Source organism: Cherax quadricarinatus, chromosome 15 (genome assembly GCF_038502225.1).
Source record: "Cherax quadricarinatus isolate ZL_2023a chromosome 15, ASM3850222v1, whole genome shotgun sequence".
In the NCBI taxonomy this organism is placed as follows: Eukaryota; Metazoa; Arthropoda; class Malacostraca; order Decapoda; family Parastacidae; genus Cherax; species Cherax quadricarinatus.
In genome coordinates this window covers 50,349,000-50,376,071 of record NC_091306.1, presented here as the reverse complement: position 1 = coordinate 50,376,071, position 27,072 = coordinate 50,349,000, and the positions used below count along the sequence as shown (strand labels likewise).

General features: G+C 38.8%; 1 protein-coding gene across 2 annotated transcripts in view; it reads right to left on the bottom strand.

Annotated features, from left to right (window-relative positions):
- The window catches only part of LOC128703332 (sphingomyelin phosphodiesterase), a 127,006-nt gene extending 103,051 nt beyond the window's left edge, over positions 1-23,955 (bottom strand). The window contains exons 1-2 of one of the 2 annotated variants that reach the window (XM_053797959.2): positions 23,819-23,955; positions 4,172-4,298 (exon numbers count right to left, since the gene is read on the bottom strand). In XM_053797959.2, the coding sequence (XP_053653934.2) occupies positions 4,172-4,298; positions 23,819-23,861 (170 nt within the window). In that variant the 5' untranslated portion in view covers positions 23,862-23,955. The remainder of the gene's footprint in view (positions 1-4,171; positions 4,299-23,818) is intronic. The other variant, XM_053797960.2, reaches the window with a different exon arrangement.
- Positions 23,956-27,072: the final 3,117 nt, after the last annotated feature.

The following is a 27,072-nucleotide window of genomic DNA, read 5'->3' as shown; positions in this document are numbered from 1 at the left end:
GGTTACAAGTACTTCTGGCAGTTTGGGAGACACAGATGATGATCAAACTAAATGCAAATTATGTGATCAGGCATATGGTCACTGTCTGGAACAGTGTTTAATTGTCCACTTATTGAGGAATGCAGAGACAGACAGTATAATAACCTACGTGACATGTCAAGATATCTTATTAATGAAACTAAGATACCAGATATACTAAGCAAATTTCCTAAATTTGCATGTAACAGATAAGTGAACTGTAGATATGTAGATAAATAAAAACCCATATGTATACCTGTTAACCCTTTTTGTGCCTAGTTCCTAAGCTTTTGTGTATCCATATGCTCTTGTGCTACCGTCCACAGGATGGATATGGGGTGCACAATAAACTAGCCACTTTGGAGGCAAAAATCTAAAAAAAAAAAAAAATCGATGCTGCTCGCGACGCACCCGTAAGGTTCCTGAACATGTAAGAGGCTGTGCTAGGTTATGTGTTATTTGAGCACAACCTAACAACACTGGAGATATGTTGGAAGACCATCTGCTATGTACAAGAACTAATGTTCTCAAAGTCTTCGTTAAATACTCGGTGTTTCCGTAGATAGTACCTTTAAGTGGGAGAGTAAGCCTCATATGATAGTCTTCAAACTTTCAGCACTAGTGTATCCTGGTTAGAGATGGGTTAAGACTGTCATTCAAGTCCGTTGATCCCGATTTGCCAGTTAAACTTTTTAAACGGCGTTTTAACCGCTGAGATACATATTAAGCATATTATCGCATATAACAGGTTCATTTTGTGTGGAAACAAAGTTCCCAGTTTCTTAGCACAGTTAATAAATTTGGAGTTTATTTTTAACCTCTTATAGGATTGGAAAGAATTTGAAAAATGTCATAAAAAATGAAAATTGAGGAATTTTGAAAATCGGGCATTAATTGTGTTTTTAAGCGAGCCATTAAACATGATGGCGTTCATTTCTTCTTTAAACGAGTTTATTTATTGCTTGAAATAATTTATTCGATAGACTTCAAATCTGCATCAGTGGTAAACTAAATATTTGGAACTATTTTCATATTCAGGTGCCTTCTGGTATGTAAAGTAAAAGGTCACAAGTGCAACTAATGTGACATTTTATTGTGGCAACGTTTCGCTCTCCAGGAGCTTTGTCAAGCCGTTACAAACAATACATGGTCACAGGGTATATATAGTGGTGGTAGTAGTAGTAGTAGTAGTAGTAGTAGTGATGTAAGTTGTAGTAGTAGTAATACAATATGGTAGAACAATTAACTTGCACATGAGTAAAAGGATCATTACCAATGGCAGCTCGTCAAAAAATAGATAGGGGGGACTACGTGACTTCAAGCCTCATAGAACAGCATAATCAAAATTATTAAAGTAATAATTTTTAGAATTAAACTAAATTTAATAATGATAAGCGTTCACATATATGTACCCGCAGAGGTCGTCACAGTCCTGGGTGGCATTGTTGTTTCTTGGGTGGCATTGAAAATTGGGTTGGGCAAATGTTTTGTTAGTGGGATGAATTGTAAAGGACCTGCCTAGTATGGGCCAACAGGCCTGCTGCAGTGTTCCTCCTTTCTTATGTTCTTATGTTCTTATGTAACTTATGAATTTACAGCTATTTAAAATTGTGTTTCGTTATCGAAATCATGTATGCTGAATCAATTTGAGCTGCAGTGTTCACTTTACCCATCATTGAGAAATCAATAACGTTATTTATATGCTTGGTTAACTGCTCATGTTTCATACCTTTTGTAGTAAATGCCTCAAGTCAGTCAAGCCACTTTTTGTCCATGAAGAGTTTCCACCTAATAGAAAGCATGGAAAGCAGAATAAAGCTTTCTATTCGCCACAGCCACAAAGCCATTCACATTCACTTTGGGATATTAACAAGGTCTTGAGGATATCTCTCCAAGAGAGAACACGCAGTAATGGATTTAAATTAGATAAGTTTAGATTTAGAAAGGACATAGGAAAGTATTGGTTTGGAAATAGGGTAGTTGATGAGTGGAACAGTCTACCTAGTTGGGTTATTGAGGCTGGGACTTTGGGTAGTTTCAAATCTAGGTTGGATAAGTACATGAGTGGGAGGGGTTGGATTTGAGAGGGACTTGCACATCGGAGCTTGTTTCTTGGGTGGCATTGAAAATTGGGTTGGTCAAATGTTTGTTAGTGGGATGAACTGTAAAGGACCTGCCTAGTATGGGCCAACAGGCCTGCTGCAGTGTTCCTCCTTTCTTATGTTCTTATGTTCTTATGTTTTCTGGTGAACACTGACGCTAAACTGGCGCATAAATTCTTTCCTCCTACTTCTACTTTTTTGGTAAATGGATAAAACTGGCGTATGTCGCCCTTTTTCTTTTATCTTTACTTTTTCACTTAAAATCAACTGCGAAAAGTTAATACTTTGTAAATATTTAACTGAGTTTACTCTAGTTTTCACTGCCATCGTTTATCAAATAATAATTAAATTTAATACTGTTGTAAAGAATTTAAACGGCCAGCAACACCAATACCAGCCACACGTTACAACGCGCATACTCTCAACGTAAACAGACTGATTGCAACTAGGTGTGTGCTGCATCGAATGCAGCTCCTCACTGCGACATGTAACGCCAGTAATACCTATACTATCGTACCGCATCAGACTTCTATTTTTAATAATATTTTATCTCGTTTCAACAAAAAAAAATACATAAATCACTTATAAATACTTTGAAAACAACATGCAACAGATTTTTTCTGCAATATATTTGTCAGTTACAAATTATTTTAGCGCAAGTTTGATGAAGTCATACGTCTGGCAGTGAGTATCTGGGGGGACTGCTGCTATGGACGAACCATCACTGATCATTACAGATATTAATTCGTTTGAGAAAACTTGTGAGAGTCTTCAACTTTCAACACTTATTTATGCTACTCTGAACAGGGATTGGATTGTTATTGTAAGTGATTGTAGGTGCCGATATAAGTTTTTTAAGTTAAATGAGATTTTGTTTGTGAAATAACTTATTATTCCTCTTCTGGACGGCTTCAATCTATTTTAGCTGATGATAGTTTTTGGTTATACGCTGCGTAGGTTCAAATATGCCAATTTTCGGACATTTTTAAAACTTGATTATTTATAAACTTTTAATGCTCTTTTTTTAAATGAAGTTTTCCCTTAAAATTCGAGTGAAATTTCTTAGCAATAATTGAAGATGCAACATTTGATTGGAATTCAATCATTAACGCTAGCTTATATTATTCATAAAAAAATGTTTGGATTGATTTTGGGCTCTGTAGATAGCAAGGGTAATTTTTAATTGAAAATTAGTGAAATTTGAAATAGTGTTATAATGCGATAATTAGGAATGCATCATCGAAGCGGTTTCTAAATTTCACTGCTATAACATTAGTCAACAACATTTTAACAACTCCATATTTAATGTGCTTCTGAATTAACTAGTAAATGTTTCTTTTGATTGTTATTAAACTCTCAATGGTGATGCTTTTAGTGAAATACTTGAATTAGTTTTGGTGCACATTTTCTTAAGAAACTGATAACTTGTTAATGACTCCTCCGAGTCCCTTAAGATCTTCAACACTGATATTTAGCTAATATTTATTTTTTGTGCAGTTACTTTTGTCTCCATTAAAGTACAGGGTATGAGAGAATTTCCCTGAGAATTTCCCTGATCGAGCCCCGACTGAAGCTTCTGTTGTTAGTCTTTTCCCTGAATGACTACCATTGTGTATTCTTTTATTTGATATTTGGATCTTATACAATTAAAGTTAATTGACACAGATTCTATTTTATCCCTGTTCATTTATTATATATTAATTTAAAAAAAAATAAAGAAAAACAGTGCTTAGGAAAAATTGTTCAGTGAGTTGCTTTACGATATCTATGACTCGCGAAATCGTAATGATACGATTGCAAACAAACCATACCACGGGTGGGGTTTGTTTACGATATCTATGCTTGGGTTTTAAAATAGTTGCAGAAACTCTGTGCATAAGCCTCTCTAAAGTTGAAAATCAAGAACAAAATCACAATACCGTGACAGTAACCATACGCAAATAATCCGCACATCGAAGATGACGACGTTTCGGTCGGAAACGTTGTCATAAGCTTCTTTCTCCTATGTGTGGGTTATTTGTATAACATTTAAAATATTCTGAGATCCTTACTTTAATTCTTGATACGGCTGGAAGAAGGCGTGTATAAGGAAGTGCGCAGGTGGGGCTGGCATACCTTCAACACCATGATCGTGGAAGCCATACTGGGCAGATATCAAATCTCTGCTGGCACATGGAACTGTTTGGATTATTAGAGAGTTAGAGGTGAGGATAATAAGAATAACTGTAAAGGATAAAAGTCATTGTTGATGTATTAAATCAGTACAATTAATTAACTAGTCGTGGAGGGAGCCTGGAAGTCCTTTCAGAGACATGAACAGCTAGTTAGATTACTAAATTATTTTGTAATTCTTATGGAAAACCTCGATGAAGTCATTCGACACCTGAGGTTGAGCGAGAGCATTACCTTGATGAATATGTTAACAGTGAACTCTGTGTGCTCTTTGATAAGTAGGACACTCAATTAAGAGATTTTGATGTCAATATGACCTGACATTACAAACAAGGATGTGCTAATCATCTGTCTCTCCGTGAGATGCACAATTTTCAGTTACAGGAAAACTGTTAAGCTCTTAATGTTCCATCTTCTGTTTTTTTTTTTTTCTTTACTTTTTTTGTAAAGCTATTCAAAGTTTTCAGTGGTTGTAGCATTTACTATACCTCAACTTTTAGGTAATTCTATTACAATGTTTTATTATGTTAAGAAAAATTTTTCTAGTAACCATTCAGTAGCTCTTTGCTTATTGCTATGGGCTTCTGCATTGCAAATTAATGGGGATAGAAAGCAACACCTATCAATTATTTTGTACTCTTTTATAATCCAAAACGTGGTTACAATATCTTCTCTCAAAACTCTTCTCCTTCCACCGTTCTTCTTTGTATTGGGCTCAGTGCCGGATTTAGGTGGTGGGGGGCCCTTTGCATTAAAAGGTCTATCTCTAATGGTTAGAAGACGTTTAAGTTTCTCCTTGGAAATACTTTCGCCACTCACAATATGGGTACCATCCTCTTAAGACGAAGAAATGAAACAATAAATTGGATTTATAGAGTATTTTAACATCCTCTTGGTTCATTTGCAAGTGTAACTCAAAAGTAATGATTTATCTTCACTCAGATTCTATGCTCATGACCGTCAGGTTCACAAGCCGCCCATGCTTCAAGCTCGTTCGTAGCAGGTTCTCACTATCACACTGGTGCTCACATACCGACCACGTTCAAGTAGTCATTCATAGTGCAGAGCCCTGCACACCCAGGATGATGATGTGCTGTGAGTCATCCTCACTTCATGCAGCTGACGACGCGCTAACACAGATTATGTAACACCAGCGATAAGATGACTCAACATGACAATCCCACCACAATTCAAACTCTTGCATACTTTTTCTTTTTTTGCGATTTATTCAGTTGTCAGTACAGTGTCATAATATTTTTCATTATTGGGGGGGGATCCCTTCTGGTGGGGGGCCCGGAGCCCGTACCCCGAGCCCCTACCCTAAATCCTGCCCTGATTGAGCTGACTGGCTGGCACAGCATTTCCAGATTAAAGATTCTCAAATTTAGCTCAAGTGTCCCATTCTTCGACTTGTCGGTTTTCTAAACTGACTGAAGCCTTCCACTAACTTATTTGCATTTTGAATGTTGAAATGTTTGTTAGTATGCAGTTCTCTCCTATCCAGATGTTTTATCCCCCTTTCTTTATTGGCTTTGTCAAGGGTTATCAATGCTTATCAGGTGTTCACTTGTCAGCTACTGTATACATCGTCTCGATTTTGTCAACCTAGAACTGATTGCTGGTTTAACCTCATGTAGTGCAGTCTCAAAATTTTCACAGAGAGGATAACATAGATTAGGTTAGAGCAACATCCATTCAAGGGTCAATTGCTATCTTATCTGGCTCTAATTTCCACTTATTTTTAACATACAGTAAAAGTTACACTGATAACATCACTTTGAGAATTAAACTAAATACATTATTCAGCACTTAATATCTGCTGTAAAACAGTACATGGTAATGCAGTAAATATTAGATAAAGATATAACTACAGAATATTACTGCGTCAGTGCGTCAGTAAAAGCAATACAAGTAATTCATGAGATGACTTCGATACCTGTCAGTTAAATCAAGCTGCCACTACACTCTCACTGAAATGAAGTTGGTTGTCATTATGCTGATAAAGGGCTTATGATCTAATTAGAGATCTCGCCTTTCTTGTTGCCCCCCATTCAGCAGGTGGAGTGGCTCATTTAGGTTTGGTGTTTCCCCATAAGTATAAAAATAATCAGTTTAATACCTGGACGGTGTTTCGGGGGTCAACGCCCCGGCGGCAGGTCCATGTTCAGACCTCGTGATGGATCAGAGCTTGATCAACCAGGCTGTTACTGCTGGTCGCAAGCAAACCGACGTACGAACCATAGCCTGGCTAGTCGGGAACTGACTTTAGGTGTACGGGTCCATCTTGAAGACAGCCAGCCAGGCAGGTGTCTGTTGGTAGTCCCCTTACATATGCTAGGAGGCAGTTAAACAGTTTTAAGATCCTGACACTTATTGCGGTGCCTCTGAGCTTACTCATGGCGCCTTTTCTCTTCACTGGGGGATTTTGCACTGCCTACCGAGTCTTTTGCTTTTGTAGGGAGTGATTTCTTATGCAGATCTATGACTAAGCAATTTAGGATTTTCCAAGTGTATATTATCATGTATCTTTCTCGCCTGGGTTTCAAAGAGTACAGGTCAAGGGTGTGAGGGAAAAGTTCAATAGATAGGAGTAGCGATGGAGTATATAGTAACAATAGTTTCATTGCCGGCTACTTGTTAAGGTAGGGTAAGTCAAGCTCCCGCTATTCCCGCCTTTTTTCCCCCACCCCTAAAGTAATAGTTTGACTGCTGGCTGCTTGTTAAGGTAGGGTAAGTCAAGCTCCCGCTATCCCTTCCCCTCCTTCTTCCCCCCCCCGAAAGGTGACGTGTGGGGCTCCGGTTCAAACAGTAATCACTCGACTCACAGCTCCCAGCACTACTGTAAGTACATGCCTGCCTTGTATTCTAGTGGATTTATTGGTTGAAAGCTTCACTTTTGACCAATAATAAACTTAGTCCTTTCAGTCTTGCTCTAGGTTGACTGTTGTAATAATCACCACATCTTTTAGGTATTGTACTTATCATGGAGACTGATTTCTTAAGCAGTGGGTAACCTGTCTATCTTTCCAGCTTGGACGACAGTGAGGGTCACCTGCCAATCAACGAGGAGAATTGATGGAGATGGACTAACGTCCTGAGACTTCCCCTTTTAGGATTTAATTACCTGTGCACCTGTATGAAATTGCAGGACGTAACCCCTCATCATTGCAGCGGTAAAGAACCTGCTTTCCTGTCATCGGCATAGAATACTCACGGCTATTCTGTGAAGAGCGAGCCGGTGGGTTGCCATCAACACCTGCGACCGCCCCCCCACATCATCGGCAACGGCTACGATTTCAACAACACAGTGTCACCAACACCAGAGACCCCTATATATATTAGCTTTGAATTCAGTTATCATTTATATTTTTCATTTTTCATTTTCTTTAATGTAGGATCAATATTTCATATTTAAGTGTTTTATATTTTATATTTTCTAAATAATAAAGTGTTTATGTTTGTCAGTTTTTATTCTTTTTCTATACATTAATTTTCCTGAGGAGGAGCCAGCTTTGGTAATACTGTCTGCAGTTGTTACAGGGCTGAGTAAGCCTTCACAAGTGGCGACCTTGCCAGGATCAACTCGACTGAATCAAGATTCAACTCCATCTCGAATCTACCATTGGAACTTCAGTGCCGCATACCACAGACGGTTACCACCAGCCATGAGTAATCATTCTCTATGGTAGGACTACAGTACAGGTATTTAAAAGATTTGGTGATTGTTAGTCTCAATTTATTGTAAGTCAAGTCAGGCAGGATATAATATTTAATTCTGCCACCTTTTTGTTCGAGCTTGAAACACTTTGGAGGATTAGACTCTAGGGACCCGAGATTTTCCAGGGAACTGCCGTAGGACACTCTTGATTTGTTGGTGAGAAGATTGGATGGTCAAGGGACCCCATTCTACTTACTGTTTGCTCAGAGCCGGCATAGAACCCTTCGTTTTCATTAATACATATTGTTTAATTGAAGTAGGGATCGAGCCCTCTGATTTATTTACAGTTTGAGCAGAGCAGGAATTGAACCCTCCGTTTTCGTTAATACCCGTTTCATTTTCCCCTGGTAGTTTAAGTTATTCTTGCAAATATGGAGGAATACCAGTTTTGGATGAATGCTGGAAGTAAGTTAGGAATAACAGGGACAAATTTAGAATCTTTCATTAGTGCTAAGATCCAGGAAAGACTTGAAAGAGAGAGAATTGAGAGAGAAGAAAGACAGTTAGAAAGGGAAAGAGAAGAGAAAAAGGAGAGAGAGAGAATTGAGAGAGAAATCCAAGAAAGACAGTTAGAAAGATAGAGAGAAGACAAAAAGGAGCTAGAGTACGTGAGGAACAAGCTAAAATACATGAGGAACAAGCTAAGATACGTGAGGAACAGGTTAAATTAAGAGAACTTGAGGAAAGAGCAAAGGATAGAGAAGTTGAGGAAAAAGCTAGAGAACATGAGTTAATAGAGAAAAGGATCGCGAGCTCGAAAAATCTCGCCTAGAATTAGAGAATAAAAAGTTAACTTTTACACAACAACAATTAGAGGAAGGAGTAATGAAACAACGTGCAGTCAGTACACATATTCCAACACCTAATTTACCTCCCTTCACAGAGGGGGAAGACATAACTTCATACATTATCAGGTTTGAAAATACCGGTACCCTCTGTGAATGGCCTGCTGACACCTGGGCTACCAGGTTAGGATTGTTATTTTCTGGTACAGCCTTAAATATCTATGCAACTTTGTCGCAGGATATCATATGTAATTATAACCTACTGAAGAAGGCAATCCTTAAAGCATATCAAAAAACCACTAATTCTTACAGGAAAGATTTCAGGTATGCCACCTTACAGCCTGGCCAAAACTTTCAGCAGTTACAGGTAACACTCTTTCGTTTGTTCGACTTTTGGATAGAGAGTTCAGGAATTGATCGCAGTTATGAATCTCTTAGAGACTTTATGGTTGCTGACCAGTTCCTGACAGCTCTTCCCCATCAGATACGACCATTCATCAGAGAACGTAACCTGATTAAAGCTGAGGAAGTTGCTGAGGCTGCTGACCTGTATGCTGAGGCTCACAATTCCTATAAAGACCTAAAGGGATCGAACCCTAAGGGCAAGGGTTCATCAGACCTTAAGAAATCAAAGCCTCTAGTGGAAAGTAAAATGGCTTCTTTTATTCCAGTTTGTCATTTGTGTGGTGTTAAGGGACATAAACGCCCAGATTGTCCTAAGAAGGTCCAAAAAGTTCGAAGATGTTTTAAAGACTGTAATGACCAAGCACCCTTCTGTTCAGGAACAGTTAATGGACTTAATGTATCTACCATTTTACGAGACACTGGATGCACATGTATAGTCATTTCTGATAAGCTGTTCCCTAACCTTAAAGAAACTCATTCCTCTGCTATATATACTTCAGACTACTTGGGCCGTACGGACACTTTTCCTACCATCCGTTGTTACATTAGGTCTAAATGGTTCACAGGTTGGTCTGAAGCCGTACTAGCTCCCATCACTTCTTGCTCCGTACTAATAGGTAATGTAAAAGGTGCCATTCTTCCTTCTGAGGTTGACCTTTCATCACCAAAGATGGACATAGGTGTTTCAGATCCTCTTTCTGTAGAGTCAGAGAAGCCCCTCGAAAGTTCAGATGAGACAATGTCTCGTGAGATTCATGTGGGGTTAAAAACCAGTGATGCTACTCTCGAAAGCGAGGTAGGATCACCGGTTCACTTATTAGAAAAGTGAAGATATCACCTCCGATACTATAAATGTCTTGACTAGGGCTCAGACCAAAGCCCAGGCTTCTCCTACTGTCCATCCTTTGATTTTCCCTGACTTTAAGCCTTTAGACATATCGAAGAACTCCTTTGTCAATTTACAACGTAATTGCCCTTCTCTTCAGAATTGCCATAATGCCGCTAAACAAAATCAAGTTATCCAAACGAAAAACTTTTCATATAAATTTGAATATATAAAAGATATCTTGTACAAGTCAGTATTCAAATTAAATTCAGATGAGACAGACTATTCCATCTTAGTTGTTCCAAGTCAATACAGAGAGACTGTTCTTAAAATGGCTCATGACCTGCCAGTGGCCGGCCATTTCTCGCATCGTAAAACCTTAAATAAAATTAGGGAATCCTATTTTTGGCCAAAAATGTCCTCAGATGTCACTACCTATTGTAGATCGTGTAAAGTTTGCCAACTGTCATCCTCCCGAGGTACCAGGCGAGTACCTATGGTCAAAATGCCAGTCTTTACGGTACCTTTTGAAAGAGTAGCCATTGGCATCGTTGGTCCTTTATCTCCACTTTCATCTGGGGGACATAAATATATATTAACATTAGTTGATTATGCTGCGAGCTTCCCTGAAGCCGTTCCCTTAAAAACCATAACTACTACAGAGGTGGCTGAAGCCCTTTTGTCCAACTTCTCCAGAGTGGGCATCCCTAGAGAAATTTTGTCTGACCGTGGGACACAATTCACATTTGACTTAATGCAACATCTATACCAACTTCTGGGAGTGAAGCCTCTCTTCCCTACACCCTATCATCCCAGCTGTAATGGGAGGATTGAGCACCAGCATTCGATTCTAAAGTCAATTTTAAGGAAACTTTGCTCCCTTAAACCTAAGGAGTGGCATCGTTACCTACCCTGTGCTTTGTTTGCCATGAGGGAAGTTCCCAGTGACTCTTTGGAGTTTTCACCTTTTGAACTTCTCTATGGTAGACAGGCCAGAGGCCCATTGTCCATCCTTCATGACTTATGGACTAATGAGGAGGCAAATGCTGAGGTTCAGTCTTCTTACCAGTTTCTCCTTGACCTTAGATCCAAACTTGAGGAGACCTCTGACATAGTTTCGAAACACTTAAGTTTGTCAATGGACCAGTACAAAACCTATTTTGATTCCAAAAGTCAGAGGAGAAGTTTTAAAGTAGGGGATGAAGTTCTTGTACTTTTGCCAATCAAGTCAAATTATTAGTAGCATGGAAAGGTCCATATAAAGTAATAAAAATATGCGGGAAAGTTGACTACCTAACAGAAGTCAAGGGGAAACCTAAGCTTTATCATATCAACATCCTTAAGAAATATTACCGAAGAAATTCGGTTAACTGCCTTAATAACTTTGACTTAGCTTTTCTACACGAACTTGATACGACAACTGAAGAATGTAAGGTGTGCATAATTGACACCTCTAACTTAGACTATGATGAAGAACTACATGACTTGGTGACTCTTGACCACTCGGGCACAACCAACATTAATATTAATGAATCTTTGGATGACCATAAGAGTCATGAACTACTTCAATGTGCGAGTAACTTTTCAGACGTCTTTACTGATATTCCAGGTGTTACCTCCACGGTAGTCCATAAGATTGACTTAGTGACGGACAATCCTATCAAACGAAAATTATACCCAGTTCCAGTTCACCTTAGGGATGCATTTGACCGAGAGGTAGACAAATTATTAAAACTAAAGATCATTGAACCTTCAGTATGTTCATATTGTTCACCAGTAGTCATGGTTAAGAAGGAGGATAATTCATATAGACTTGCCATTGACTTCAGAGGCCTTAATGCTATAACTCGGTGGGATGCTGAGTCTATGCCCTTAATAGATAGCGATCTACACAAATTTTATGACTCTTCCTTCTTTTCAGAGATTGATATTGTGCAGGCATATCATCAAGTAATGTTAGATCCTTCTTCTAAGCAGTACACCGCTTTTCCTGCACACCAAGGACTGATGCAATATAGAACTATGCCCTTCGGTTTGGTAACTGCCTGTGCTACCTACGTGAGACTGATGAGAAAGGTCTTGGGTAATATGCCAAATGTTTCAGTTTATTTTGATATCATTTACGTAATGACATCCATGTGTGGCGAACATATCCAAACATTAACATCAGTTTTGCGTAGGTTACGCTCACATGGCCTCACTGCCAAGCCGAAGAAATGCTTCCTTGGGTATAAGATTAGATATCTTGGGCTGATACTTTCTAATAACTCTCTGCAGCCTCTCCCCAGTAAGATCAAAGCTTTATTAGAATTTAAATTCCCCAAAACCAAGAAGCTCATGCGTAGCTTTCTTGGTTCTGTAAATTTTTATGCATGGTTTATCCCGAGCCTTACTGATCTTACAGGCATCTTATCCGACTTCCTTAAAAAGTCTGTGAAGGAACCTCTTGAACTTTCCGATGTAGCTCAGGAAAAGTTTAATGAGATTAAAAGTATCTTTTCGATAGACCCTATACTTAAGATTCCAGATATTAATAAAACATTTTGTTTAAAAACTGATGCCTCCAATACTGGCTTAGGTGCGGTGTTACTACAATACCATGATGGTACTCCCTTCCCTGTATGCTTCCTAAGTTGGAAACTCCTTCCCACAGAAATGATATACTCCACCATAGAAAAGGAATGTTTGGCCCTTGTGTGGGGTATCTCCAAACTTAAATTTTATTTCCTGGGAAAAGAATTCATTTTAGAAACGGACCACAAACCTTTGATATACCTAGAAACTTTTAAGGGAACCAACAGTCGCCTCTTGAGGTGGACATTGGCACTACAGGCTTTTAAGTTCCATATTGTGTATATCAATGGTTCATCCAATTATTTCTCTGACTGGTTAAGTCGTGACAGTCAGTAGAAGATTTGTTGCCTTATGCGACTTCCACATGTTAGAACTTTTTCCTCACCTATTCTTCTTATACTCCTTGACTATAAGTCTTGGTATGGGGGAGTATGAGGGAAAAGTTCAATAGATAGGAGTAGCGATGGAGTATATAGTAACAATAGTTTCATTGCCTTCTACTTGTTAAGGTAGGGTAAGTCCAGCTCCCGCTATTCCCGCCTTTTTTCCCCCACCCCGAAAATGATAGTTTGACTACCAGCTGCTTGTTAAGGTAGGGTCAGTCTAGCTCCCCCTCGCCCTTCCCCTTCTTCTTCCCCCCCCCCCGAACGGTGACGTGTGGGGCTCCGGTCCAAATAGTAATCACTAGACTCACAGCTCCCAGCACTACTGTAAGTACATGCCTGCCTTGTATTCTATTGGATTTATTGGTTGAAAGCTTCACTTTTGACCAATAATAAACTTAGTCCTTTCAGTCTTGCTCTAGGTTGACTGTTGTAATAATCACCACATCTTTTAGGTATTGTACTTATCATGGAGAGTGATTATTTAAGCAGTGGGTAACCTGTCTATCTTTCCAGCTTGGATGACAGAGAGGGTCACCTGCCAATCAACGAGTAGAATTGATGGAGATGGACTAACGTCCTGAGACTTCCCCTTTTTGGATTTAATTACCTGTGCACCTGTATGAAATTGCAGGACGTAACCCCTCATCATTGCAGCGGTAAAGAACCTGCTTTCCTGACATCGGGATAGAATACTCATGGCTATTCTGTGAAGAGCAAGCCGGTGGGTTGTCATCAACACCTGTGACCCCCCCCCACATCATCGGCAACGGCTACGATTTCAACAACACGCAGTGTCACCAACGCCAGACACCCAAGTTTTATATTAGCGTTGAATTCAGTTATCATTTATATTTTTCATTTTTCATTTTCTTTAATGTAGGATCAATATTTCATATTTAACCGTTTTATATTTTATATTTTCTAAATAATAAAGTGTTTATGTTTGTCAGTTTTTATTCTTTTTCTATACATTAATTTTCCTGAGGAAGAGCCAGCTTTGGTAGTACTGTCTGCAGGTGTTACAGGGCTGAGTAAGCCTTCACAAGGGACATCATTCATTGCCAGTAATTTAGGTGTATATGATATTTATACATGAATTGAAAGTTCTCTGTGTATTCTTCTGGTCTACAATTTTGCCTGCCTATAAAAATCAAGAGTACAATATTGAAGCCTATAAAAAACAAGAGATTTGAAGAGAATCATCATTGGCTTGGCATCCCTAGTTTTGAAAGCTCTCACTATCCATCCTATTATTTTCTTAGCAGATGTGGTAGAGACATTGTTGTGATCTTTGACAGTGAAATTCTTTGACATCATTACTACTAGGTCCTTCACATTAGTTTTTCACTCTGTTGAATGATTGAAATTTGTTTTATACTCCTGTCCAGTTCTTATTTCCTCGAATTTTTAATAGCGGAATAATTGAAATTTGTCTTCAGTAAACTTCACATATTTTCTCTGAGACTCATTGAAAGACTTGGTTAATGTCCACTTGGAAATTTGCAGTCTTTTCAATGGCTGACACTGTCATACAAATTCTGGTATCATCAGCAAAGAAGGACACGGTGCTGTGGCTTACATCTCTCAAATATGAAGATGAGGAAAAGGGTGGGGGGCGAGTACTGTACCTTGTGGGACAGAATCTTTCACTGTAGCCCCCTCTGACTTTAACCTGTTTACTGTTACTATATTTTACTTCGTCTTCTATGTGTTAGGAGGTTATAGATCCATCTACCCACTTTTCCGGTTCTTAGTTTATCACGCTTTGTCAAAGGCTTTCGCAAAGCCTGTTTATAATATATTTACATTTTGTTTGTCCTCCAGTTCATCCAAGACCATGTCATTTTGGTCTAGTAGTTGTGAGAGGCAGGAGCGACCTGCTGCCCTGGTTTGTGCAGTTGTTTGTGTCCAAGTGGTTGGTGATCATGCTTCGTAGAACCCTTTCAAGGATTCTTATGCTGTGGGAGGTTAGTGCTGTCGGTCTGTAATTATTTGCAATAATTCTCTGCTCAGACGTTGTGCTAAGCATTTGTCAGCTGCTTATGCTCAGTCCCGACACCTGGTGGAGGAGTTTTTGATACATCAACAACAATGGCGGCTGTGTTTCGCCGGAGAGTTAATACTGTTTGCATTGAACTAATACGAGGATCAATCACCAGCACATTGATTAATGTGTTAGTGCCAGCGATCATTCATGATATATATGGCATCTAGCGTGAATGTCTGTGTGGCGTCGCCTTGAATGGAATTTCCTGAATTTTCGTCAAGTTTTGTGATACTCAGACCTACGAGCAGATTGTCAACCAGTACCAGAATATAAGCGAGCAAGGCACCCCGGCAGTCACTTTTCAGTTGCATGATGTTTCACGACGCTATGTATGGGTACGTATGCGAAATGTGCCTTTTGAGGCCAATGAAGTCGATATACCTGACACTTTTGAACGTTATGGGAAGATCCGCCAGGTTACTATGGGTCGGTGGTCTGACGGCATCTATGCTGATCTTCAAGAGGGGTCCTCCACTTTGAAAATGTCACTACGCCAACCGATTCCTTCATACGTACATCTGGAGGATTTTCGTTCCCAGGTGTACGTTACGTATCCTGGACAGAGACGAACTTGTCACCTCTGTGGTGCTGTAGGTCACATGGCGGCAAAATGTGTTCAGCACCAGCTGCCCTCGGGACGTGGTCATCGTCCGGACGGCGAGGTTCCCCGTCAGACTCCGGAAGACAAAGTTGTCGAGGACTTGCCACGCCTGACATCGTGGAGTGCTGAGGTTCATCGGGCCATGCTATTAGAGTCATCTTGTGTGACTTTACCTGGGACTGTCTCCCTAGAAGAGGCAGAACATGTGAGAAGTGAGATCCCTCTAGCAGGAGAGGCAGGTGACATGGAGGCAAATATTGTATCTACATTGAGCGACCTTTTAGCGTCGCATGAGTATGATTCTGTGCCGTGTGTGCCTTTGTTGAAGTGCTCAGGTGAGGAGAGAGTACGTTTAGATAATGTTCATCAGTTAGTTAACGTGCTAGATTTGGAGGGTCCGAGAGTTCATACTGTTGAGGCGGACATTCACAAAGAGAACACCTCAGGTACTGACATAGCTGAGGATGCTGTTTCCAGGAAGCGTGCGGCTACCCCGTCCGACTCCGACGAGGTCTTGACCCCTGGACAACGTTCAGGGAAGAAGACGTGGTCGGAAATCACGGGTGGGGGGTTGCGTGGGTCCAGGACAGCAGGTAATATCATGGAGAAAGCCAACGGTACGGGAGGTGCCTTTGGTGCTTGCCTGCGCAAAGAAACAAGGAGAGTGGTGGCCCCTAGAGGAAAGCCACCTTTGGCACAGTTAGCTGTGTAACTATTAATGTTAATGGTTTGAAAACTCTCAGAAAGTGTGTGCAGGTACGTGAGTGGTTGAATCGCTTTGCAGTGGATGTGTGTGTTTTGCAAGAACATAACCATAAAGTAGGAAGTTTGATATAGATGGTTATTATGTATATATGACTCAAGACGTCTGAAAGGTGGAGTGACTGTGTTGATAAAAGCGACCAGCCCATTTGTGAAGAAACATTGGGAGGAAGCGGGGGAGGGTCGGGTGGTGCGAGTCGTGGGAGATTGGGGTAATAGAAGGGTTGGTTTCGTAGGAGTATATGGGCCGGCTGAACATGATGTTAATATTAAAAATACTTTTGTTAGAGATGTCCTAGTGTACTATTTGAGGTCTATGCCGGATATTATAGTGGTCGGTGGTGATTGGAACTGTGTGGTGCGCCGTAAAGACGTTGACCCGAGGGGGCCGGGTTTTTGTTTGCTTATTTTGGGTGATTTGTTGTCTGGGCTGGGGTTGGTGGATGTAAGCAGAAGACGTGAATTGGGGACTGAGCATACTTTCGTGCATAGGGGCAATGCGGCACGCTTAGATAGAGTATATGTGTCTTGGCGGGTGGTCGTAATCAATGTGTCCATGTTGAATGTCTATTTCTCCGACCACTGCAGAGTTCTTATGGAGCTTGACTGGGGGGGGGGCTTCCCAAACCGTTTAAAGGGATACTGGAAGTTAAATAGCGGCTGCTACACAGTGCAGATGATAGGATACTATTCATTGACTTATGGGCGTCTATGGGAGTAGACTCCTGGGAAGGGTGGGATTTAGTGCGACAATGGGATGAGGTTGTGAAGCCTCGAATTAAGGATTTTTATGTGCATCGGGGTAAGGAGGCCTCTCGCATGGGGTATGGTTTTCTGAGGTACCTGGAGGGTTGTTTACAACATCGTAATGCGCTTGGAGAGAGGTCTGGAATTTACCCAGTGGACGAGATTGATGCTTTTAAAGAACAAACCCAGGTATTGAAAAATAAGGTTTTTGATGGGGCTCGTATTTCGGGTGGGTAGAGGAGGCTTTGTGAGGTGATAAGCCATCTACTTGTGTCTTATGTAGTCAGGCACAAAGGCGAAAGGCGACTGAAATTGTGAGTTTAATGGTGCAGGATGGAGTTCACGGATATAGTGAGGGTCAGGTCTTAACAACAATTGAAGGAATAAGTTTTTATGTCGATACCTGGTGTAAGTTCCAAACACAAAGTAAAGATGTGAGTGAGCATGCGATACAGGAATTGGGTCGGGGTGTACGACACGAGTTGAATGATCGTGATTACCTTCTCATGGGCGGGCCTATAACTGAGACGGAGGTGTGTGAGGCGTTTCAAGGAATGAGCAAGGGTAAGGCGCCAGGCATTGACGGCATCCCATGTGAATTTTATATCCAACATTGGGAGGTAATACGGACTTTTATGGTTCGTTTACTCAATGCGATGAAGGAGGGGGGGGGGTTGTTTGGTTTGTCTCGGCGATTTTGGTGTTAATTAGAAAATGTGACGTATCCTTAGCGATTAAGGATTATCGACCCATATCGTTAATGTGTAGTGACTATAAACTATATGCAAAAATTTTAATGAATAGGATTAAGAAAGTGTTTTATAAGGTAATCCGTAAGGATCAGTTTGGCGTGCCGGGTAGGTCGATGTATGATGGTCATGAGAATATCAAGGAGTTTGTCGAGGAATGTGGAACGAGGGGCGGGGGTGGTGTTTTGGCTTTAGACTGGCAAGCTGCTTTTGATAGTGTGGAAAGGGAGGTGCTGTGGAAGTTCATGAGATGGCAGGGTTTTGGAAATGAGATCGTTATGTGGGCCCGTTCTTTGGTTTTAAATTACAAATTAATGGGAAGTTAGGTGTCTTTGTCCACTTGAACAGGGGCATTCAACAGGGATGCCCCATGTCTCAAATGCTTTTTGCTTGTATGCAGGACCCTTTTTACTGGGCTGTTTGTGGATGGGAAGCAGATGCGTCGTGGGGTTCGAGTAGTGGTCGACCGGCCCTTGTAGGTTATGTAGATGATACTACGGTGCTATTACATACGAGGAAGCAGTTGGGTTTTGTTGGGAGACTTTTTGATATATTTGGTAAGGCTACGGGGATGTGTGTTAATAGAGAAAAATCGAAGATTATGGAGTTAGGAGAGTGGGTGGGAGGAGTGGGTACAGAGACGTGGACGGTGGTTGATCGTACCACTGTATGTGGTATTCAGTATATGCGAGAGGTTGATCAGACGAGGGCATGTAATTCGGGGAGGGTGGTAAATAGTGTCTTGGGGCACTTAAATAGTCTACAGCTGCGACATTTAACCCTACACCAGAGGGCGGTGGTCGTTAATGTTCTGCTTTATAGTGAAGTATGGCATGTTGCTGCACTGTATCCTCTGTTGCACAGGGATGTCAAACGTCTTTTGCATAGAGTTTATAGATTTTTGTGGAGCTCGGGGTGAGATTGGCTCACAAGAGCAGTGGTAGAGACGCCAATCCATCAGGGAGGGTTAGGTCTCATTCCTGTAGGGGCTCGTGTCATAGCATGTTACGTGAAGCTTCGTTTCCTCCGACTGGGTGGTGTACATTGTATAGATGTGTTTCCTACCATAAGCGATTGGTTCTTATTTTATGTTTATATTTTATGCTGTGTTATAGTGTGCTTTTCAGTAATATTATATTATATTACACGTAACTGATTGCATTATTTTTTTTCTTTGTGTTTTGTTGAGATGTAAAATATCACATCGTATTTTTGTTTTGTTATATTGGATGTTTTTATTTCGTGACCTGTAGTATTATCCCGTTTCCTTCTTTGACTCGTAAATACCTATGTCTATGTTAAGATCTCGTGATAATCGCCTAAATTAATGTTTGAGTATCGTGGTGCTCTGTCGGGCACCTGAGATCTTAGATTAAGTTTTGCGTACGTGTGTGTTGACAGGCAGAAGACTTACCTAGTATGTGCCTGATGTAGTGTCATGTTGTGTATACGTGTGTTCTTGTGTGTCATTGTGTGTGTTTGTTTTTATCACAATGTTTTATTATACAATCTATATAATTTCCAGTGTTTAATGTTTTTTGTAATATATAACCTAGTTAGTGATGTGAGAGTGTAATACCACTGTAATATACGGTGTGTTGTGTGAGGTGTATTACCATTGTACTGTATGGTGTCGTTATTATGTGTTAGGGTTAAGTGAGATTCTTGTGTATTAACCTTTTCTCGTGTATTTTTTTAATATATTTCTGTCATTTTGTATCGCACTGTTTTAAATAAAATATAAAAAAAAATATTTGCAACTGCTTTACTGCCACCTTTGTTGAGTGCGGATTTATCTGTTGTTTGTAGTGACTGTGGGATGACCCACTGTCCACAGAATATTTAAGGTACGTGAAAGGGGGTTTCTTGCAGTTCTTGATAAACACGGAGTTCCACGAGTCTGGGCCTGGGGCAGAGTGCATGGACATGTTATTTATTGTTTTTCACAGTGTTATGATTATATAAGAATACTTGAATTAACCCAATTTTGAGTCTCGGTCATAAAAAAAAACATTTAGATCGTCGACCCTTAATCTGATTAACTTCTCACTAAACACCGAGTCATATTAGGAATTCAGTATCTCACTCATTTCTTAGCTGTCCTCTGTGAAAGTCCCGTCTCGTTTATGCAAGGGTCCAATACTGGACGTGGGTTTTGCCCTAGTTTTGGAGTAAGAAAAGAAGTTTTTTTTCCAGTTTCATTTATTGCTTTTAAGTTCTTCCTGTGTTATGGATTTTAAGTTCTTCCTGTGGCTCTTTTATAATTATTTAAGCTGAAGTTCGATATTGTTCTATTTCTCTGGCCAGTCCTCCTTCTGTATGTCAGACAGACTGGCCCCTTTCAGCAGCTTTGTGATTCTTCGCCTTCTCTCTTTCTAGTTTTCACCTTCTCTTTTTTTTCTCTTAGAGGAATATGCTTTGACCATACCTCGATTCCAGCATTGTTAATTCTTTCGAGACAAAGGTTCGGATTCGTGTTGTTTAGAAAATCATCCCAGCATGTTTTATTTAGGACATGATTTATATGGTCCTACTGAATGTTTCTGTTATTGAAGTTGGATTTGGAGAAGGCACCCTTATCACTATTCTCATTTTGCTGGTAAGGAACCTAACACATACTTGTCAGTACCTTGATTTTGTTGTATTGTCTTTGATACTTTTATATTTCGTACCAGATAATCATAATTACTGACGATAAGGTCAAGTGTACTTTCCAGCCTTGTTGGTTCCACCATTTGCTGGCTTAAGGTTAATTTGTTGCAGAGATTTATTAGCTCACGTGTGTGTGTGCATTTTTATCTCTGCTCCCTAAATATTTAAATGCTTGATATTTTCCAATGACATAATTATTTACATGCAGCCATTGATTAAAAAAACTTATGAGGTATCCCAGAAGGGATTCCATTAAAAGGTAGCCGGAATTTTTTCTTTTAAGTTTTCGTTTCCATCTTCCTACGACATTTCGATTTTATTTTGTTCACGACTCGCTAACTCCTATCCCAAACATCTTAAAAATTTCAACCTTTGTTTACAGTAACAGGGACCAAATTCTTATACAAAAATAGGAGAGGAGAGCTTATGACGACGTTTTGGTCCGATGTGGATCATTTACAGAGTCACAGAAACAGAAAAGAGAGATGGAGTCTGTATATTTAGACCAACCGGCAGGGACGAGACAAGAAAGGTGAGAAGAGTGATTGGGGTAGTGGTAAGGCAGGTAGTGAAAGTAGTAGGAGGAGTAGTAATGTAGTATAAAGTAGGGAGAGGGGTTGGTGGGACAAAAATAGAAAGGGGTAATGAAGGGTGAAGGGAAGCAAAAGTGAAGGCAGAGGCCAAAAGTATTATGAAAGGAAATAATAGTAGCAGACGGGTCCATCAAAGTTAAACGTGAGGAGCACTGCAGAGTGCTAAGGCTTATAAGGGGTAAGACCAAAACCACAGGGAAACGGGGAGGGGGGGATGATAAAATGAAGGATAGAGCAACCAAGGCAGAAGAAAGGAAACCAAAAACAAGAAAGAGGATAAATAAGAAAGGAGAAGAGGCACAGAGGAGAAAAAAAAAAGGTTAAGTCACATGTTCTACGAAGTTTCTAGCATTTGACAATGTAATGGGAAAGAAAGGCATCTACAGACACAGAGCCACTACTAAGATTCATACAAGAAAAGTTGTGTAAAGGGAGCTGTAAAAGTTAGAACCAGTGTAAACAGTTCTAACAGAAGACCAGTCAGTAGGATGATTGTGATCTCTAACATGACAGAAAAGTGCATTATTGGTGTCGGTAAGCCTAACATTACTTTTGTGATGGCAACTTGACGTATCATATGATCAATATTGTTAAACCTATTCCCAACATCCTGGAATGACTTAGACATTACAGCTTCAAAAGTTTAAAGGTGCTAAGAAAAAGTCGACAACGGCGGAGAGTGAAGCTCAAAAGTGGAAGTTTAAATTATTCATTTTATTAACACAACTTGAAAAGTTTATTCCACTTCAATAAGGTCAAACAATTTTCAATTTAATGGCTAATGCATCTTAAGGCCAAGACAGGTCTTATTAATTTTAATTTATCTCCTGGCAAATTTGTTGATATATTGGATTCCTTAAGCCCCACTTTCATAATTTTGGTGATTAAGTGGAGATATTCAATTTCATTCTTTAAGTAAAGAATGTTTCTTCTGATTGACTTCAATTTTTATTGACGAAACATTTTGCAAGAAGGATATTAGCCCATAAGTTTAGTCCGAGTAAGTGCAGATTTGAAATTTTACTGATATAGTTAAAAACTTGGAATTGCATGAATCAGATCAATTACTAGATAATGACTTTTCAAATGTTATTTGCTGCGCTTTTTTAAAAGATAGTTTAATACTCACCTTTTGTGTGAAATTCTATTTTCAAATATAGTTATGTAAATTGTTTGAAATATCATAACTAGAGAATGTCTCCTCTGATCCTCTTCAAACACTAAAAACCGAGGCATCTTAATTGCAAGTATTTTGTTTTTAATTACTGGCAGGCCTCATTTTACAGCATTTCATTTTACAGCGTTTCGCTAATACAGCGGTTTTCACATATACCCAATCTCCAATATACCCAATCTACGATAAATGTACTCACCACTCACTATAACCTAAGAGCGAAAATATTTTAAAGTAAGTAATATGTGTACTGTATATCCATTTTTTTAAGCCTAGCTATATTGCTCACTTAATATACGATAGTGTCAACATGTTATAAGGCTTTTTTATTCGGTTGCAAGTGAAAAAAGACAGCAGTTCACTTTACAGCGATTTTCGCTTTAAATTAGAGGTGTTTCGTTGATTTAGAGGGGTGTGTGCTGGTCATTTTGACACGATAAATTTCGAATTTTTTTGGTATTATTTTAAGTTGTTGATTTATTATGCCTTGATGCTAGTGAAGGGTTCTTGATCCAAGGACTGCAGTGATTTTCCCTTAGTTTTAATGTAATTTGAATGCCTCTCATTCCACAGGCACTAAATGACTCTTACGAACTTAGACCTGTCCTCTGATTAACATTTAAAATTGTGAACTGCATTAATCTTCAATGGCTGATCTTTCTTTCTTTCAACAAATCAGCCGTGTCCCACCGAGGGTGGGTGGCCCAAAAAGAAAAACAAAAGTTTCTCTTTTTAATTTTAGTAATATATACAGAAAAAGGGGTTTCAGTAGCTGATATATCGTATAAAATGGATGGAACATTTCATGAGTTTAGGCTGTGTAGGCCAATTTTAATCAATTCTGTGCAGTAACAGGACACTGCATCTTCTCGTCAGATTTAAACTTTTACTGTTGATATGTTTTCCTGAAGGGAAACAGTGTCTTAATGTTAGGATGTGTAAGTTATGTGCCTCTCTTGTTTATCAAATTGGCTTCTGTTAAAAAATTGGCAAATATGTCTTCTAGTCAGAAATAATTCATTGTAAGTTACGAAAACTAAGGCTACATAAAACTAAACTATGGCTAATTTTATATACAGAAGAGTTAGAATTGTTTTTTTACTGTATACTCTCTAATTTCATATTTTGAAAAAAAAAATGGAAAAGCTGAAATACTGCTTTTCCTGTAATAATTTAGGAGTGTCGCATCTAATTAGCTTCAACTCTTCTCTGCTGATTACTTCAGAGAGCAAAATATGTACAGTTTCAAACTTTGGTTCTGCTCAAATATTTCAATTAGATGTTGGATGTTTAACATTCTTATTGAAGAAATTTGTATATTAGTTTCCAAATTATGATTTGTGAATGTTCTTTCTGATTTCCTTCATATCTTAAATGTTTAACTGCATTTTTAACTTACGCCACGAGCAATGAAAGAGGTGACTGGGGTTATGAATTACGAGGATATCTTATATTGAGATGAAATTAGAGTGCAGGTATATCAAACTGACAGCCAAGTACCACTTACCTAAAATAAATGCGATAAAGCAAATTAAATTCCACAGAAGCATGTTGATACAATTGTACTACCAAAGAAGAACACAATGAAGAGGTACGCACTCTCACACACACACTAAGTCACAGAAGGAACCTGCTAAACACTATTATACAACCATTTTACCAGATGACATACATCATTTTATTCACACGATTGTGGGAGGTCGTTTAGAGTATCATGGAAGAAACTACACCTGCTATCAACTGATTAGTTTCCCAGCATTAAGAATCTGTTATAATTTATTATTTGTTCTTCAGCATAATGTATATCTTATAACCAAACATACGACTTTTACTAATCTTAAGCTAACCGACATCTTAATTATACATGTATCAAATAAATTTTTGTCACTGAGGAATGACTTGCACAAAAAACACAAACTCACCCAGCACATCATTCCCTTTTTTTTCTATCATTGTATATACCAACAAAAACATGAACCAGTTAAGACGAAAACGATTTATTCGCTTTTGACTAATAAAGGTGAAAATATAAAGGAAATTAAAAGAAATACATCTGACGTATTGAGGCTTCAGAAGAAATTAAGCATTAGTGGAGGAGAAACCATGAATAAGAAGCCATTTCTTATTATTTATCAAAACTGTGACATCAGCAGCGTTCTGCTACCTACTTTTGTTTGATGGCTTCATATATTGAGAATAGGAAAAACTGCTAGCTGTTTCACCTGACATATTCTACGAAAGGCTGGGTTTCATAAGTATTAAATTTTGAAATTTGACAGCTTGAGCTGGAAGACTTCAATAGACATAGGTATAGTTAGTGGTTTTACTCCACTTTTCCAAGGGCATTACCATTTATTAGCATAAGCTATGAAATGCAAAGTATAATTTTTTTTATGAAAATATCTTCATAACGACAGAGCGGGGTCAACAAAAATTATATACAATAATACGAGGAGAGAATATGGAGATAAAATCGGTGTGGTGGTAAGCAACTGGTGGGAACCAGAACAGGTGGTGCGGCGAATAGATACAGTTTTTACAAGTAGACTTGAGAGTGAAATAACTGAAGGCGATACTAAACCATATACTGAAAAATACATTTTAAAATATATTAGAGACAGCGAAACTCGCAAAAAGAGCTTTCAACGTTTTTAAGTTAATTTTAATATCTCTGCTAGAACTAATATTTATTTTTTTTTAATTTTATTGAGAGCACATCTTGAACAGACATAATACACACACACACGCGCGCGCACACACACACACACACACACACACACACACACACACACACACACACACACACACACACACACACATATATATATATATATATATATATATATATATATATATATATATATGTTTATATTTATATATATATATATATATATATATATATATATATATATATATATATATATATATATATATAGAATAAACATATTGAGAACAATATGTACATACAGAAAATATCACACACACACGTTGTTGTAGACGGGAGAAGAAACCCGTCACAGAAAAGCGATAAGATCCCAAGCACACCATACACCACTCAAGCAACCTGTCAGTATATATATATATGAAAAACACTTAAAATTGTCATGTCTCACTTCAACATAAGTGTGGCGTGCAGCGGACCAAAACAACAACACTCTTTTAAATTTAAGTTTGATTGGCGTGGATGTGTTGCGTGATGGTTTATAGTGGAATACACACTAGTCTTGGGTATGAGTATTGTAATCTGTGAAAATGTGTGTGTTCGAGCTGGGTATGAATGCGTTGTGAATGTTCATTGGTCCCCTTTTAGTTGTTGTAATTTCACTAGAAATTGGCGAGTTTGTGGTATAGTGTAAAGTAAAATTTCAGCTTTTATTTTCATGTTAAGAGTTTCCTGCTTATTGCGGGAAGTATTATTGTGGTATGTTTTTGCAATTTTATTGTAGGTTCAGGATTGTCTTTTGTTTAACATTTGTAATGTATAATTTAATCCTTCGTATGCTGAATCATATCATCTGTTGCATTTCGCCCAAGAGGATCTTAGTGTACTGTATAACAGGCATGAAGTGTAGGTTTAGACTTTGTTAATTTTTTTTTGTATGAGGTGTTATGCTGTTCTTTTCATTGTTAGGTGACGGTATATCCTTTAATACACATATGACTGTTGGTTTAGAAAGACACGTAAGCAAACACTATAACATATTTATTAGAAAACGTTTCGGTCCTGGGACCTTGATCACTTCTAACATACAGAGGTAGAAAGACATTATATATATAGGCGGAGAGTGAGATGTGACGCACGTGACCTGAGGAATGTCATAAGAACATAAGAATGGAGGAACACTGTAGAAGGCCTACTGGCCCATGCGAGGCAGGTCCTTATCAAAACAACCTCTGTCTATGATGAGGACCAGTAGACGATGAAATCATGTGACTCCTGTGTTGTTGGGTTGGTGCTGCTTAAGTATCATGTATGCCAATGTTTTTGAAAATTTTGTAGTTTCAAAATTTCAAAAACATTGGCATACATGATACTTAAGCAGCACCAACCCAACAACACAGGAGTCACATGATTTCATCGTCTACTGGTCCTCATCATAGACAGAGGTTGTTTTGATAAGGACCTGCCTCGCATGGGCCAGTAGGCCTTCTACAGTGTTCCTCCATTCTTATGTTCTTATGACATTCCTCAGGTCACGTGCGTCACATCTCACTCTCCGCCTATATATATAATGTCTTTCTACCTCTGTATGTTAGAAGTGATCAAGGTCCCAGGACCGAAACGTTTTCTAATAAATATGTTATAGTGTTTGCTTACGTGTCTTTCTAAACCAACTTGTCGGTATTTATTACCAAGGTTTATACCACATATGACTGTAACACTTAGGGTATGTTATGGGGTTGCTGGTAGTTCATTGTATTTGCAAACGGTTCATTATTGTATTCTTTTATTTATTTATGTCTTGTAATGTGTTCTTTTAAATAAAAATAAAAAAAAATTAAGTACAGAAGACATCACCCATATATATTAATATAAAAAGAAACACACATTCCTAATAACTACCCCTATCTTGGGGGTAAATCATACAGAAGTATCTGTATCCGCCTGAGCTACACACACCTTCGCCAAATACACTGGCCACAATTACTGAATTAACATTTTGTTGTACACATACTATTGATATATCATCATGTAAGATTAAATATACTGTCAACGAAATTCAGTATCACAGCACAGGCTTTTGTATCCTTATGTGAAAA